Source organism: Oncorhynchus nerka, linkage group LG11 (genome assembly GCF_034236695.1).
Source record: "Oncorhynchus nerka isolate Pitt River linkage group LG11, Oner_Uvic_2.0, whole genome shotgun sequence".
Taxonomy (NCBI): Eukaryota; Metazoa; Chordata; class Actinopteri; order Salmoniformes; family Salmonidae; genus Oncorhynchus; species Oncorhynchus nerka.
This window is the reverse complement of record NC_088406.1, coordinates 70,223,649-70,242,335: the sequence shown is the minus strand read 5'-3', so window position 1 is coordinate 70,242,335 and position 18,687 is coordinate 70,223,649. Positions and strand designations below refer to the sequence as shown.

General features: G+C 41.9%; 1 protein-coding gene across 1 annotated transcript in view; it reads left to right on the top strand.

Moving 5' to 3' along the window:
* LOC115137568 (polypeptide N-acetylgalactosaminyltransferase-like 6) overlaps window positions 1–10,645 on the top strand; it is a 258,010-nt gene extending 247,365 nt beyond the window's left edge. The window contains exons 10-12 of the mRNA XM_065024897.1: window positions 6,049–6,165; window positions 8,128–8,277; window positions 9,758–10,645. Coding sequence (XP_064880969.1) covers window positions 6,049–6,165; window positions 8,128–8,277; window positions 9,758–9,931 — 441 coding nt within the window. The 3' untranslated portion in view covers window positions 9,932–10,645. The remainder of the gene's footprint in view (window positions 1–6,048; window positions 6,166–8,127; window positions 8,278–9,757) is intronic.
* Window positions 10,646–18,687: the final 8,042 nt, after the last annotated feature.

Sequence of the window (18,687 nt, the reverse complement as noted above, 5' to 3'; positions counted from 1 at the left end):
GTCTGAGCAGTATCCACAGGCTGATTTGGTTTCTTGCGTATTTTTAGCTGGTATTGTAATGAATGAATCTATTTCCAGACACCAATACATCAGCTAAGAGACAGTCCCTGAATGCCTCCACAGGTGTGTCACGGAAGGCTATTATTCTACCAGAGCTGTATCCCAAATGGCACCCTATTCCCTTTATAGTGCATTGCTTTTGATCATGGCTCAAAATAGTGCACTATTTAGGGAATAGGGGGCCATTTGGGACTTTTCCATGTTCATTGATTTATGAATGTCTGGTGCTCGCTGAAACGTAATGCGTTTCTCATATGGGACAAGCAGCCAGCAGCCTGCTAATGAAATGTTTTAGAGTAGACAGTGTCACAAAATGGACACAGCTGGACTGTCTGCTTCACTACCCCCAGAAACCATAAGTAGCTGACTTTACTTTACATTGTCCATAAACATGACATGCAGTTTGCTGCATCGTATTCTGAGGTATATATAATGCATCTCTGTGTTACCTGTGAAGGGATGGGGCTGGAGGTGGCCTTGGCATTTTATGACTATCTCACTCTATCTGTTCTCTGGCACACACACACAATCTCACTCGATCTGTTCTCTGGCACACACACACAATCTCACTCTCTGTTCTCTGGCATACACACACAATCTCATTCTATCTGTTCTCTGGCACACACACACACAATCTCACTCTATCTGTTCTCTGGCACACACACACAATCTCACTCGATCTGTTCTCTGGCACACACACACAATCTCACTCTCTGTTCTCTGGCACACACACACAATCTCATTCTATCTGTTCTCTGGCACACACACACACAATCTCACTCTATCTGTTCTCTGGCACACACACACAATCTCACTCGATCTGTTCTCTGGCACACACACACAATCTCACTCTCTGTTCTCTGGCACACACACACAATCTCATTCTATCTGTTCTCTGGCACACACACACACAATCTCACTCTCTGTTCTCTGGCACACACACACAATCTCATTCTATCTGTTCTCTGGCACACACACAATCTCACTCTATCTGTTCTCTGGCACACACACACAATCTCACTCTATCTGTTCTCTGGCACACACACACACAATCTCACTCTCTGTTCTCTGGCACACACACACAATCTCATTCTATCTGTTCTCTGGCACACACACACAATCTCACTCTCTGTTCTCTGGCACACACACACAATCTCATTCTATCTGTTCTCTGGCACACACACACAATCTCACTCTCTGTTCTCTGGCACACACACACAATCTCACTCGATCTGCGCTCTGTGAGGATGGGATCTAGCCTCGGGCAATCATACCCATAAATGCTGGAATCAGGTTGCCTGGAATCCACACTCGTATGCTCCGTTCACCATTTACAGTTGAAGTCGGAAGTTTACATACACGTTAGCCAAATACATTTAAACTCCTGTTTTTTCACAATTCCTGACATTTAATCTCAATAAAAATTCCCTGTCTTAGGTCATTTAGGATCACCACTTTATTTTAAGAATGTGAAATGTCAGAATTATAGTAGAGAGAACCATTTATTTCAGCTTTTATTCCTTTCATTACATTCCCAGTGGGTCAGAAGTTTACATACACTCATTTAGTATTTGGTAGCATTGCCTTTAAATTGTTTAACTTGGGTCAAACGTTTCGGGTAGCCTTCCACAAGCTTCCCACAATAAGTTGGGTGAATTTTGGCAGATTTCTCCTGACAGAGCTGGTGTAACTGAGTCAGATTTGTAGGCCTCCTTGCTCGCACACGCTTTTTCAGTTCTGCCGACAATTTTTCTTTGGGATTGAGGTCAGGGCTTGTGATGGCCACTCCAATACCTTGACTTTGTTATCATCAAGCCATTTTGCCACAACTTTGGAAGTATGCTTGGGGTCATTGTCCATTTGGAAGACCCATTTGCGACCAAGCTTTAACTTCCTGACTGATGTCTTGAGATGTTGCTTCAATATATCAACATAATTTTCCAACCTCATGATGCCATCTATTTTGCGAAGTGCACCAGTCCATCCTGCAGCAAAGCACCCCCACAACATGATGCTGCCACCCCCGTGCTTCACGGTTGGGATGATGTTCTTCGGCTTGCAAGCCTCCCCCTTTTTCCTCCAAACATAACAATGGTCATTATGGCCAAACAGTTCTATTTTTGTTTCATCAGACCAGACCAGAGTACATTTCTCCAAAAAGTACAATCTTTGTCCCCATGTGCAGTTCCAAACTGTAGTCTGTCTTTTTTTTGGCAGTTTTGGATCAGTGGCTTCTTCCTTTCTGAGCGGCCTTTCAGGTTATATCGATATAGGACTCATTTTATTGTGGACATAGATACTTTTGTACCTGTTTCCTCCAGCATCTTCTCAGGGTCCTTTGCTGTTGTTCTGGGATTGATTTGCACTTTTCGGACCAAAGTATGTTCATCTCTAGGAAACAGAACGCTTCTCCTTCCTGAGCGGTATGATGTCAAGCAAAGAGGCACTGAGTTTGAAGGTAAGGCCTTGAAATACATCGACAGGTACACCTCCAATTGACTCAAATGATGTCAATTAGTCTATCAGAAGCTTCTAAAGCCATGACATAATTTTCTGGAATTTTCCAAGCTGTTTAAAGGCACAGTCAACTTAGTGTATGTAAACTTCTGACCCACTGGAAATGTGATACAGTGAATTATAAGTGAAATAATCTGTCTGTAAACAATTGTTGGAAAAATCACTTGTCATGCACAAAGTAGATGTCCTAACCGACTTGTCAATTTGTGGAGTGGTTGAAAAACAAGATTTAATGACTCCAACCTAAGTGTATGTAAACTTCCAACTTCAACTGAAAATAGTGGGGATTCCAGGCTAAGAATCAGGTATTCGTGGAGATTGTTTCCCAACCAGTTTTTTTCCATAGGGACGTTGGGTGCAGGAGTAGTTTTAATCATCACTGATAGATGGTTAGATGGACCTGAGATACATCATTCACTAATAAATTCATCCAATATGCCGGAAGGAAACCACATGCTCCTCTCAAGCCACTGAAACATTTCAGAAACCTCACGGCGAAACACGTTGTACGTTAATATGAAAAATGAAATTAATTTTACATTACCTATAATTGGATTCCTTGCTCTGCCTTCTTTTAGAAAATCTCACATTCTATGTTTTCCTGACGTCCTGGCCCCTGGGTCAGGGTACTAATGATAATAGGTAGAATGGAAGGCCGTCTCCGCGGTGACCCACCTTTCCCACTCTCCGCTGTTCACGTCTACAAGGCCATTAGCACAAATTGTACAAACACACACAACATAACACAAGTCCCAGCTTATTCCCGTCCCCGCTGATTAACCACCCCTTCCGTATTAGCCAGAGGTGAAAATGGATAGTAAATAAGAAGTGAAGCGGTGTATCTCTTGATGAGAAAATGTTTGTACAGTAGGTAAATATCTCCTCTTCCCTCCCCCGGGTGAGGATGGTAGTAATTTTATCGTCAGGCTGACAGCTTCATGTGCCATCTCTTCCCTGGCTCTCACCCCGCCTGTCACCCCGCCTGTCCCTCCGCTGTCACCACACCTGATCTATGGAACTATAAAGATCTCTCATTGGGTATTCAAGCCCAGATTGCAAAGGAGGAGAGGGAGAGAGAAGAGAGAGGGGGTAGACCGACAGAGAGAGAGAGAGAAAGGGATAAGATCAGAGGGACAAAGAGAGAGTGAGATTGTGAGACAGACATAGAGGAGAGAGAGCTCAGATTAAACTTCCTCTACATCTCTGGAAGATGGCGATCAGGGGGTCAGCCTTCTCGACACCTCGGCCTTGGAGCTGTGCAGACTGGGTAAATAGGGGGCTGTCGATCTGACACCCTCCCTACCATCCAATCTTCCTCCCTCCCCACAACTCCACACCACGGCTCCTTCAATAGGTCTAAATCACTTCAAGTGATGCAATCATCAGGCCTTTTGATTCGGCTCTAACTGTCTCCAGATCAGCGCTGGCATGTTGATAGGCATGGCATCAGGGATAAGCACTGTGTTTTGCTCCTGGGCCCATTTCAGACAAATGAGGCTTGGGAAAAGTGGAGAGTGAAGGCCCATTATGCAGTACAATTCGCACACCATTATTGGTCTTTCAGCGCGATCAGCAGTTTACTCCTAATGACCCTGTGGTTAAATGCACTTTGTCGATGCGGGCGGCAGGCTGAGGGAGTTTTGATTATTTGAAGTTTCTGAATTGCAATGCAGGTGGGTATTATTTTGCATTTCCAACTGCACATCTGGCAAAACTTTTTGCTTCATTACACAATAATGCTGCTCCACGGGTGCCTGATTTGTTTGCAGCATTTAAAGGACTAAACTCGTATTATTGTTTGCCATGTAAAATACTGTAGAACTTTGCAACAAAGATTTCTATTATTGGTATGTATCATCCTTTTGGAATAGTGTCTGATTGAATTAGGTCTATGTCAGGAAAACCGTGTTTCCCTCTCTTTTCTCATTGGCTGCATCCTACAGAATACAAGTCATCTTATCTCAGAGTAGAACTATGTGTGGGTGACGATGTGACCTTCCAGAGATGGGGCTGCCTGTAGAAAATTGGTCACTTCTGACCTGTAGCTAATGGATGTTTCTGTTGTTGTTCACTTGTCTTGAATATTTCACTCCTTCGTGATGGGAAAAGGGGAGGGCCTCTCTAGTTTAGATGCAGGAGCAACCAAAGAGGCAGAAAGCACTGAGGCAAGAAATGTGTCGCCATTTTGTAGAGAATTTATCTGTCATTCCGTTAGTTTCGTTTTTGTTGCTCCATTTTTCACAGCTCACGAGTTTTTATCTCAACTCCACAAAAGAAACATAGGTTATCCTGACCAAAATAAAAGCCATAATCTGTACTCTGTTATTAGAAAAACATGCACAACATTGAGGAGAGCTGACATTGAGTTGGTATACATTTTTATAATCAACATTTTCATAGCCAGCCATAGCGTTGTTGTCAGACATTCTCCACACTAACAGTCAAACAATCACCATTGTTTGCTACAGCCCTAGTTAATGTCTTTGGCCCCATCTAGGGGCGAGCAGGGGTAACAACTTTTATAAGAGAGTCAACCCTGTGCAAAACACCTCTGAGTATTCCATCCCTGGTCTCCTTCCTGTCAAATACAGTGTCTCACTCTGACCCTGTAGGACCTCCTCTCTCCAAACATTCCTCTCGCTCTCTCTCTGTCTATCTCTCACACACTCTAACTCACTCTCCCCCTCTCTCCTCCTTTGTCCTCTCTCCTCTCCTCTGCCCTCGCCTTTCTCTCTCCTCTGAATGTGTTAGTGAGGACCACAGAGACAGACAGAGACCAGACTACTTTAGATGCAGTGCTACTGGATTCATGCATTATTGAGCCATACTGTGACACGAGCCAAGCTCACCTGAATGCTATAAAGAGAATTAGGCAAATGACACAGTCAACCAAATGTGTTTGAGAGCCAAGTAACTCTGAAACTTTTAAAGTTTTCACAGTAGGGGGCGCCTATTAACTCCGGTTTAGAGGGAGGAAGATGCTCCAGGAACTAATTAGCTTATCTCTTACAGTCACTGGTGAGAGTAGATCGTGTCAGCAAACTGTGAGAGCTTTGATACCATGTCAGATCATACGCTGTTACTTAAAACCACATACTGTGTATAAATAGTTGGCTGCTTGTACTAAGTTACTGTGTACAGTGTGTTTGGAAGGTTGCCATGGATTCCACTCTACACTGGAGTCCATTGATCAGAGCTTTGAGCATTAGAGAGAAGACGGAGTATCTCATCCTGTGGTCTCTACATCTATAGATGTATATGGCGTGTGTGTGTGTGTGTGTGTGTGTGTGTGTGTGTGTGTGTGTGTGTGTGTGTGTGTGTGTGTGTGTGTGTGTGTGTGTGTGTGTGTGTGTGTGTGTGGGCGGGCGTGCAAGTCTTCACCGAGGCCTCCCTTTCACTGTTTTTGGGAGCCTTCAAATTGTGTGTGTGTTTGGTTTTAACTGAGCCCTCTCTCTCTTTGTGTCCTTGTAGATTCGTAACGCTGCATCAGGTCTGTGTATAGACTCCAAGCACGGCCCCACAGGGACAGAGCTGAGACTGGACGCCTGTCTGAAGGAGGGGGCTGAACGCACCTGGGCACACGAGCAGGTAGGTACAACCGGAGCCGTGTACTGTATAGTAGGATGTAGGTGTTCGTCTCTACTACATTATACTGTATATTAGGGTGTATTCAAATCAAATCAAATCAAATTTTATTTGTCACATACACATGGTTAGCAGATGTTAATGCGAGTGTAGCGAAATGCTTGTGCTTCTAGTTCCGACAATTCTATACTATATTATACTGTATAGTAGGGTGTGTTCTATACTATTTTATACTGTATAGTAGGGTGTAGTCTATTATACTAGTAGGGTATAGTCTACACTATAATATACTGTATAATAGGGTGTAGGTGTAGTCTATACCATATTATACTGTATAGTAGAGTGTAGTCTATACTATGTTATACTGCATAGTAGGGTGTAGTCTATACTATATTATACTGTATAGCGTAGTGTAGTCTATACTATGTTATACTGTATAATAGGGTGTAGTCTATACTATACTGTATGGTACAGTGTTGTCTATACTATATTATACTTAATAGCAGGGTGTAGTATATACTATATTATACTATATAGTAGGGAGTAGACTATACCATATAATACTGTATAGTAAGGTGTAGTCTATACTGTATAGTATGGTGTAGTCTATACCATATTATACTGTATAGTAGGCTGTAGTCTATACTATACTGTATGGTACAGTGTCGTCTATACTATATTATACTGTATAGCGGGGCTGTGGTCTATACTATAGCACATCACCGGCCTGTTAATCATTCAGTCAGTCAGTCAGTCAGTATTAGTCAGGAATGGCCCTTCCATGAGTCTGGCCTGTTAATCAGTCAGTCAGTCAGTATCAGTCAGGAGTGACCCCTCCATGAGTCTGGCCTGTTAATCAGTCAGTCAGTCAGTCAGTATCAGTCAGGAGTGACCCCTCCATGAGTCTGGCCTGTTAATCAGTCAGTCAGTCAGTCAGTATCAGTCAGGAGTGACCCCTCCATGAGTCTGGCCTGTTAATCAGTCAGTCAGTCAATATCAGTCAGGAGTGACCCCTCCATGAGTCTGGCCTGTTAATCAGTCAGTCAGTCAGTCAGTATCAGTCAGGAGTGACCCCTCCATGAGTCCGGCCTGTTAATCAGTCAGTCAGTCAGTAATAGTCAGGAATGAATGACGCCTCCATGAGTATGTTTTATTTATTTAACCTTTATTTAGGCAGGGAGCCCCATTAGGGAGCCCCATTAAAGCAGCAATCTGCAATTGCTACATCCATTTTGTGACTTTTAAATGAATTATACTGTATGTACCCATTGATACTTAAGGAATATAACTTGCAAATGTTATTGTTTGAACTGCATATTGCCCCGTGCAAGAAATACCTTTTTGGGAAGGTACTCTGCAAATCCTTTGATTAAAGATGATAATTTCAATCGTTTGATTAAGGATTAGTTGCAACATGTGCTGTCTGCAAAACAGCCATCACAACACTTAGTCTCGCAAAAGAACCAGAACATACGAAATACACAGAACTACACTAAAAGGAAAATTCCACCCATGATATAGTCCCAAAATGTTTTTGCCTTTCAGCAATCAAGATTTACAACTTTCAGAATACAGCAATACAGCTGGTATGATGCATTTATTATCATTTTGCATCATACTGGCATTATTTATGTATTTTGAAAGTTATATATGTTGAAAACTTGATTGCTGACATGAAAAACATATTAGTAGTACATCAACAATGGACTAATGAAACAAATACCAAAAGATCATTTTTGGCTGGCCTTTTCCTTTAATACAAAACAAGTTTAGGGTACTTTAGCCGGCGATTGCTTCCTATGCAACTATTTCTCCGGCTGTTTACTGTTAAATCTGAACAGATCATCACCGCATTCTTGTCCTCATGTTCATCCGCCTCTAAAATGACATTTAGGGTAGTCATGCTGTGAATCTCATAACGGAACTTGGATACCATGTTGTGCCTGTGTACTTGTTTGTACTCAGATATTTACATTTGGCTGGAGAGAGGACATCAGGCCAGGGGATCCTCTCCACACCAGGAAGTTCTGCTTTGACTCCATCTCCCAGAGTTCCCCTGTCACACTGTACGACTGCCACGGCATGAAGGGCAACCAGCACTGGAGCTATAGGAAGGTAACTTTAAACAGAATTAAATAGAACACGATTATATTGTATCTGTATGGTACTTACTTTACTTCTGTTTTGGCTTTAAATCCCATGTGGAACGTAAATTATCAATAAATAATCAATCGTCAACAGAAAGCCTGGTAACTTTAGCCTGGTATGATTACTGTTATAACACCACATCAAACACCTCATCATTCAGATTACTACCACAGCCACAGAACGGTAGCTAAAACACATAAGTTGTGTGGTTATTCCACTGCCACAGCAAGGCAATCTAACTCAATTGCGTTGATAGCAGTCCTACACACCAGGGAAATGTCCATATGTAGCCACGTAAACACTGTAGTAAAGGAAAGTAGGCCTGATGTATTCAGTCACAACACAATATCAAAGTAGAATAGAAAATATGTACACCGTGTTTTTCTGCTGCGTTCCAGGACGAGGAAAGTAATAGGGGACTTATTTTATCATCGCACCACTCCTATTTCCTCCACATCGTTTAAGGAGGAGAGATTCATGTTTACTCAGCGCAAAATCAGAATGTCATTACAGTCCCATCTCTCTTAAGGTTCTGCCTAGAATGACTCGAGGTGCACAGATGCTAGCGTGAGTCCCAGATCTGTTTGCCACTTCCATTACTGTGGCAAGACAACACAGTCAGGTCTTGAGCTCAGGCTACACAGATGCAATAGCTGCTTATTAAAGGGCTGAGTTGGGCTTGAGGCTGTGTGAACACTGTAAAATCAGGAAGGCATGATACCAGAACAAAATGACTGCCAAGTACCTCTGAGGCGTTCTCCACCTCCTCATCTTTCTCCACAACTTTATCCCTCCCCACAGAATCCTTTTTCAGTTTGAATCCATCACTGGCTATATTTAATAGTTCGCGATCACCATAGATAATCTTTTATTGGAAGCCAGGGACGTATTTTTAATTTGTGTTGTCAGTTTTCAACGATTCGTACTTCCTTCAATTCCTCTCTCTTTTGCAGCTGAGTGTTACTTTTCCCTTTCTGTCACGCGAGGGAGGATGAACCCAAAGAATAAACATTCAGAAAAGTAATGTACTGGTCCGTTGGAACTCTGGGTTTAAAAACTCTTGTGTGTTGAACTCATATTTCTCAGCCTAGTTTACCTCCCAAATTCAGACCCCTCACTCCTCCCCCAACGGAGGTAGGAAATACCTTGTTGCAGTCAGATGCTCAGCTCCCCGTCTGTAATCTGTTTGAAGGGAGTGGGAGATGAGAGAGCAGGATTAAACAGCAGCCTGCCTGCCAGAGACAGGCTTACCTGTCTCTACTTTATTTAAATAATTTATCTCAGTCCTTCTTTTCCTCCCTCTCTTCTCTCTGTGCCTCCTCTCTCTCTCTCTCTCTCTCTCTCTCTCTCTCTCTCTCTCTACCTCTACCTCATGCTTTTTCTTTCGCACTCTGTGTCTCTCTCGAACGCTCTCTCTCTCTCTCTCTCTCTGGGCCAACACATACAGGATAAATTGCTGTACCACCTGGTGAGCAGCGGTTGCATGGACTGCAGTCCCGGTGATAAGAGGATTTTCATGAATAAATGCGACCCTGGGTCGGAGACACAGCAGTGGCTGTTCCAGAGAGTCAACGCCACCGTCCTGGACAAATTCAACAGCGCTGCGGCTGCCAGCTCCTAGGAACCAGGCGCCAACCCCCACGACAAAAAAACTAAACAAACGTGTGCATTGTAGCAGCAAGTGGCCAGCCAGTTAGCTAGCGGTCCTGTCTCCCAGACCCCCCAGCTCATCAACGTGGGGGCTACAAAGTGGAAGAGAAGGGGGTGGGGGGGCTGGGGCTATGTTTCTGTTCTGTCTGCGGATCCTCTGCCCGATGGGATCAGATCCAAAATGGAGGATAAAGACTCCTTCCTGGCTGATAGAGATTCTGGGATTCTGCCTGGTTCTGCCCAATGGGCTGATGGGACGTTCAAGGTTGCCTATTCTCAGAGAACTAACCAGACTAGACTAGACCCAAGCTAAGCTGCCACACAGGGGCACCTTGCTGGTCGAGGACACAGAAACTTCCAGAACACTGTCCTCTATGTCCTCTATGGGTCATAGGTCAAACACAGCAGGTCTAGTAGACTGTATTTGTTTGTTTCAGGTTGAAAAAGGAATGTTCCAACTGTCACTCTCTCAAGATTGCATGGTGGATTTGTACTATATCGGAGGTTCATGACATTATTTGCTCATTTTTGTAAGGCTATTTATTTTCCATGATTATTTAATTAGTATTTATTTTGTATTAATTTATTTTGTCTTTTTTTTAAGAACAATAATTTATTAAGTGTATACTTGAATGGGTTTTTCAGATTTCTGGTCCCCGTGATTGTACGATTTGAAGTTGTGAAGTTCAGCCAATGAAAATGATGTAGTAAACATGAATAAAATTTGAAAAAAGTACATTAAATATTGCAATTGTATGGCGTGTGAGCATTTATATGATGACACATCTCACAATGATATTACATGTAGATAGCAGCCAGGAAGATGCGCATGGACTTATGATTATGCATGTGGGTGCTCATTCAAAAGTGATAATTGTGTGCCCACTTTTGAAGAGTTTTCGTAACTCGTCTACATGTGCACTAATGGGACGATTCAGCCTTAGGAAATGTATGCCTTTTTTACACCTTTCGATATAAGCACTTCTTAGTATGTGTTATTCAGACTTACCCTATACATGTGCGTAACAAGGTTTGCGGGTGTGGCTCCCTTGTGCACAATGTATACATTTTGATAAAGTTCCAGAAAACACACCCACTGGGTGGCCTACCAATTTGATCAGGGAGTTGTCCTGTTTGTTCATCTTAATCAATCCCTTGATTCGCCCACACCAGTAGAAATCCACTTTTTCAAGCTGAAAGATGATGGCCAGAGCTTACCCATGGTGTTTCCCAACGATTTAATTCAATAAGTCATCGTTTTAGTCAAAGTATGATATATTTGGGCTAGAAGTGACACATCCAAACTGCCCACTTTGTGCAAATCCATGTGAATGCAGTCTTTTCTTATGATATGACATACAGATTATTTTCAGCCTACGTTTCGTTTCAGTGCTGGGTTTTATTTGAATGTTACCACCCACCAGCATGGCATTGTTTATTCATCAGAAACAGCTGCAATGTTATTCCTCTTCGCCACTGAGATGACAGCCTTTGTTCCACTTGGCCGCCTGAGCCATGGAGCAAATTAAAGTAGGAGCAAATTAAATGTTTTTTTGCACCTTTTTCTTACTAGAAAATTATCATAATCCATTGGATAATTTGTACATTTTCACCGATAAAAAAAATAACATCCGGTCTGTATTAAAATATATACAGTATATTATAAATGGTATAATTGCGTCATATGATAGCGTTTTACAAACCCACTCCCCCCGTCGCCCCAAGATTAATGATTTTGTCCACTAAAGTTTTGCTTCACTACATGCTCTACTGCTTTGATTGGTAATCTGTCTATCCAGATTATGAAAAGGCACCCGCAAAATGTTTATTCAAGGAATTTAAAGTTACGTGTAGCCGATCATTTCACTTCCCCTGTGAGAACCATGCGCACCGTCTGACTTGGCTTTGCTCTACCACATATCAAGAAGCTGATTAAACAGCATGATCATTACACAGGTGCACCTTGTGCTGGGGACAAGAAAAGGCCACTCTGAAATGTGCCGTGTTTCCACACAACACAATGCCACATATGTCTCAAGTTTTGAGGGAGTGTGCAATTGGCATGCTGACTGCAGGGATGTCCACCAGAGCTGTTGCCAGAGAATTTAATGTTAATTTCTCTACATAAGCCACCTCCAACGTTGTTTTAGAGAATTTGGCAGTACATCCAACCGGCCTCACAACCGCAGACCACTTGTAACCATGCCAGCCTAAGACCTCCACATCTGTCTTCTTGCCCTGCTGGATCTTCTGGGCGGAGTGGTATTTATGTCTGTAATAAAGCCCTTTTTTTGGGTAAAAACTCATTCTGATTGGCTGGGCCTGGCTCCCAAGTGGGTGGGGCTATGCCCTCCGAGAACCACTCATAGCTCCGACCCAGTCATGTGAAATCCATAAATTAGGGCCTAATGAATTTATTTCAATTGATGGATTTCCTTCTATGAACTGTAAGTCAGAAAAATCGTTGAAATTGTTGCGTGTTGCGTTAATATTTTTGTTCAATATATTTATTTTATTTATTTCACCTTTATTTAACCAGGTAGGCTAGTTGAGAACAAGTTCTCATTTGCAACTGCGACCTGGCCAAGTTAAAGCATAGCAGTGTGAACAGACAACAGAGTTACACATGGAGTAAACAATTAACAAGTCAATAACACAGTAGGAAAAAAAGGGAGTCTATATACATTGTGTGCAAAAGGCATGAGGAGGTAGGCGAATGATTACAATTTTGCAGATTAACACTGGAGTGATAAATGATCAGATGGTCATGTACAGGTAGAGATATTGGTGTGCAAAAGAGCAGAAAATTAAATAAATAAAAACAGTATTGGGATGAGGTAGGTAAAAATGGGTGGGCTATTTACCGATAGACTATGTACAGCTGCAGCGATCGGTTAGCTGCTCAGATAGCAGATGTTTGAAGTTGGTGAGGGAGATAAAAGTCTCCAACTTCAGCGATTTTTGCAATTCGTTCCAGTCACAGGCAGCAGAGAACTGGAACGAAAGGCGGCCAAATGAGGTGTTGGCTTTAGGGATGATCAGTGAGATACACCTGCTGGAGTGCGTGCTACGGGTGGGTGTTGCCATCGTGACCAGTGAACTGAGATAAGGCGGAGCTTTACCTAGCATGGACTTGTAGATGACCTGGAGCCAGTGGGTCTGGCGACGAATATGTAGCGAGGGCCAGCCGACTAGAGCATACAGGTCGCAGTGGTGGGTGGTATCAGATGCTTTAGTGACAAAACGGATGGCACTGTGATAAACTGCATCCAGTTTGCTGAGTGTTGGAAGCAATTTTGTAGATGACGTCGCCGAAGTCGAGGATCGGTAGGATAGTCAGTTTTACTAGGGTAAGTTTGGCGGCGTGAGTGAAGGAGGCTTTGTTGCGGAATAGAAAGCCGACTCTAGATTTGATTTTCGATTGGAGATGTTTGATATGAGTCTGGAAGGAGAGTTTACAGTCTAGCCAGACACCTAGGTACTTATAGATGTCCACATATTCAGGGTCGGAACCATCCAGGGTGGTGATGCTAGTCAGGCGTGCGGGTGCAGGCAGCGAACGGTTGAAAAGCATGCATTTGGTTTTACTAGCGTTTAAGAGCAGTTGGAGGCCACGGAAGGAGTGATTGTTCAATATTTTCGGATCTTCTTCAACTATTTATATGGCGGATTCGCAGCCGCAATTTATGGACAATGTCAAAACTTTGGAGATAACAATAGATGGCAAAGTCAAAGATAGTCCAGTGGTTTCCATCTGTGGCAAAGTTGTCAGTGCCCCATTTGTTGATGTTTATCTCTAGGACAGGAAATGATATCGAACTAGTGGCGGAAACTTCCTCTGGGGGTGTCCTTTAAATGCTGTGTACTTTTCATTTGATTTTGATCTGCACAATATTATAATGAAGCCTTATGGAGAATACTTTCAGAATGGAGATCAATGAAAGATAGCCATCAAAACATATGCATATTTATCTCCGTTTGAGAACCCGTGCATAGATTTCAAAACAGTTGTTTCACAATATGTACTGTATGTTTAGGGACGTTTTCATGAATACTAAAGGTTCATTGAAAAATAGGGTTTCATTCATTCAGTGGTTTCATTCATTCTGAAATTTGCCACATTCAGTTCATCAACCCAAGGTAATGTTGGAAGATTAGTGTAGAAAGAATAATAATAGGGAGGATAGTGTACAATAGTATACCCTAGCCTATTGCCCGCACTTGAATGGAATTGTGTGATGATGGTTCAAACTGTTACAAACTTACAGCTTGGTCTGCGCTCCATAATGATTTAATCCGCCTACATGTTCATTTCTGCTTTGTTTTACATTAAATATGATCAACTATTATTACTAGTGATCCTCAGCAACAACCACACGGACGTGGCAGCCTTTACAGACAAAGCAAATGAAGGTAAACAAAACAATGATACGTTGGCAGTTAAATATGTGTGGTTATTTCTGACAGTCGATGCTGATAGTGATATTAATAATAATTAATAATATTAATAATATTTATATAAATAATAATACTATTAATCGTCATATTTAACATGATAGAAATAGTAAGAAACCGTCAAAGGCGTCGGGGCATACAACTAAAACATTTGAGAGTGCCGGGAGGTAGCCTAGCGATTAGAGCATTTGGCCAGCAACCAACCGTATGGTTGGTGGATCGAATCCCTGAGCTGACAAGGTGTTAAAATCTGTCATTCTGCCCCTGAGCAAGGCAGTTAACCTACTGATCCCCGGGTGCCGATGATGTGGATTAAGCCAGCCCCCCCAGGGCGCCTCTCTGATTCAGAGGAGTTGGGTTAAATGTGGAAGACACATTTCAGTTGTACAACTGAATAGGTATCTTCTTTCTCAAAGGTTCATTTGGCACGACTGTCGTTAGGCAAGGCTTTGCCCCGTCATCAAATGTGCCAGGCTGCAGTAGTGTATCCATTTGACTTGGGTCTGCAAGTTAAAAGGCCATACAATTACAATTATGCATAAGGTCACAGCATTTTATACTTCACTGTAGGAAAGGGGTGGAAATGCCTGTCATGCTGATATGCTTTAAAAAATATATATTATAAGTCCCCACATATTATCGAGTGACTGACTGAGTAGGTCTCTCCAAATCTCCCAGGAAGAGTTCATTTACATTTTGGGGGGTTGGTAAAAATGTGGGTCTCAAAACAGGTGGGGGCTAGCCCCCCCAGCCCTGAATGGCGGGTCACCACTGGATATGACTTATGAGTTCATCTAATTATAATTTATTCATATGCTTTATAGTTTACTTCCATGACTGGTATCACATTCATCTCCAGTGATCAGAAGGAAAAATCTTATAAAACAATTGCTATTATTATTTACAATCCCCTTCTCCATGCAGATGACCAATTTACCTAGCTATTATCAATAGCTCCGATCAATTTATAGATTATAGTGCATGGAGAATGGTGTTCTTTTTTATCGGAAAACGGGAAAGTATATGTTTTACACTTGGAACCGATAGGTTCGCTCGACCTTATTCATGGTTTATTCGCGTGTAAAACTGGAGGAATTATGAGGGAATTAAGTCAAAGTCAGAATACGTGTATCTGTAGACACACCTCCATTTCTGTGATCTCCACCCCAAACAAATACTTGGCTGGCACATGCGTTTCCCCATGCTTAATGCTGAGTTTGTAACCAAGTGGGAGTTTACCCGTTGTGAAGTCATAAATACCAGTTGGATGCAGTCACGTGCTTTGAACTCGTTGAGAAACACTGATTGGCTAACGACAAACAAGCTGCATACACTAGAAGTACAGCTATCATGCTTGGAAACAAATGATATTGTTCAAAAAACATATTAATAGATTGCTTTTTATAAATAATGTTTTGTTGTTGCATTTAACTGCCAAAAATGCTGTTATCGGGGTAATTTCCTGAGTAGGTATTTGTATTTATTAGGGATCCTTTGCTACTCTTTCTGGAGTCCCAACACATTAAGGTTCTTCTTACATTACATATAAAACAGTACATCATATAACATTATTACACCACTACATATCTACAATACACAAGGTATAATACCACCATACAACAATATTACATGTGTAGAGTGCGTGTGGTAGCGTTTGTGTGTGTATATGTGTGTCTGTACCTGTGTGTGTGTGTCTCTTCACAGTCCCCGCTGTTCCATAAGGTGTATTTTTATATATTTTTTAAAATCTGCATCAGTTATCTGATATGGAATAGAGTTCCATATAGTTATGGGTCTATGTAGTACTGTGCACCTCCCATAGTCTGTTCTGGACTTGGGGATTGTGAAGAAACCTCTGGTGGCATGTCTTGTGGGGTATGCATGGGTGTCCAAGCTGCATTCAGCTTGTCAACACTTCTTACAAAAACAAGTAGTGAAGAAGTCAATCTCTCCTCCACTTTAAGCCATAAGAGTTGTACATGCATATCATTAATGTTAGCTCTCCATGTACATTTAAGGGCCAGCCGTGCTGCCCTGTTCTGAGCCAAAGTCCCTCTTTGTTGCACCCGACCACATGACTGAACATTAGTCCAGATGAGACAAAACTAGGGCCTTTAGGACCTGCCTTGTTGATAGTGTTGTTAAGAAGGCAGAGCAGCGCTTTATTATGGACATTCCCCCCCCATCTTAGCTACTGATATATCAACATGTTTTAACCATGACAGTTTACAATCCAGGGTAACTCCAAGCAGTTTAGTCACCTCAACTTGCTCAATTTCCACATTATTCATTACAATATTTAGTTGAGGTTTAGGGTTTAGTGAATGATTTGTCACAAATACAATGTTTTTACTTTTTGAAATATTTAGGACTAACTTATTCCGTGCCACCCATTCTGAAACAAACTAACTGTAGCTTACTTGCATAGTGTTGAGTCATTCACATACATAGACACACTGGATTACTAATGTCGTTAGTAAAGATTGCCCTGGGGAATTCTGGTTTCTACCTGGATGATGTTGGAGAGGCTTCCATTAAAGAACACCCTCTGTGGTCTGTTAGAAAGGTAACTCTTTATCCACTATATCGCAGGGGGGTGTAAAGCCATAACACATACGTTTTTCCAGCAGCAGACTATGATTGGTAATGTCAAAAGCCCCACTGACGTCTAGCAAAACAGCCCCCACAATCTTTTTATCATCAATTTCTCTCAGCCTGTCACGACTTCCGCCGAAGTTGGTCCCTCTCCTTGTTCGGGCGGCGTTCGGCATTCGATGTCACCGACCTTCTAGCCTTCGTCGATCCACTTTTCATTTTTCATTGGTTTTGTCTTGTCTTCCATCACACCTGGTTCCAATGCCATCAATTACATGTTGTGTATTTAACCCTCTGTTCCCCCCCCCCATGTCCTTGTCCGTAATTGTTTCTTGTAGTGCTTGTGCACGGTATGCTGGTGATTACCGGGTTTTGTTTGCCCCATTTCATGTATTGTTCTGTTGACGGCTGTTTATGTTGATTACACGACACCGTGGTAAATCAGTTTTCTCTCTCCTGCGCCTGACTTCTCTGCCGCCAGTACGCACCTCATTACACAGCCAATCATCAGTCATATGTGTGAGTGCTGTGCTTGTTGAATGTCCTTCCCTATAAGCATGCTGAAAGTTTATCAATTAGTTTACTGTAACATAGCATTGTATCTGATCAAACACAGTTATTTCTAAAAGTTTACTCAGGGTTGGTAACAGGCTGATTGGTGGGCTATATGAGCCAGTAAAGGGGGCTTTACTATTCTTAGGTAGCGGAATGACTTTAGCTTCCCTCCAGGCCTGAGGGCACACGCTTTCTAGTAGGCTTCAATTTAAGATATGGCAAAGATGAGTGGTAATATTGTCCCCTTTTATCCTCAGTCATTTTCCATCCAAGTTGTCAGACCTGGGTGGCTTGTCATTGTTGATAGACAACAATAATAATATTTTCACCTCTTCCACACTCACTTTACAGAATAACAATACAATCCTTGTCTTTCATAATTTGGTCATATATACTTGGATGTGTAGTGTCGGCATTTGTTGCTGGCATGTCATCCCTATGTTTTTTAATCTTGCCAATGAAAAAATCATTAAAGTAGTTGGCAATATCAGTGGGTTTTGTGATGAATGAGCCATCTGATTCAATGAATGATGGAGCTGTTTGCCTTTTTGCCCAAAATTTCATATAATGTGCTCCAAAGCTTTTTACTATCATTATTTATATAATTTATCTTTGTGTCGTAGTATAGTTTCTTCTTATTTTTAATCAGTTCAGTCTATGATTTCTCAAGTTGCAGTACGTTTGCCAATCAGTTGTGCTGTCAGACTTAGTAGGTGACGTCAGAGGTCAGCATGTGGGAGAAGTGGGAACGCAGAATGAGAGACGGGTTTCCCACTAGTAATTAATTACCAGTTGGCATTAAAGTGTATTTTTCCCAGTCGTATGTGGTAAATTCCCAATTCCGACTTGGTTACGAATGCAGCTTTAGTTCAAGGTCAGAATACGAGTAGAGAAAAATGCATCAAATGGAATTAAGTTCCATTTACTCACCTTTAACTTGGGTCTTAATTCCTTTTTTATCATTCTAATCTATTGAAGAAATTCATAATTGTTTTGAATTCAATCAGACAGCTTTAGTCATTTGTTCTGTAGTTACCATAAATGGACATGAGAGGTCAGCTGTGTCCATGTATTCACCACTGTAGCTTCATTCTACTATTTTTGCTGCAAAACTGATATAAA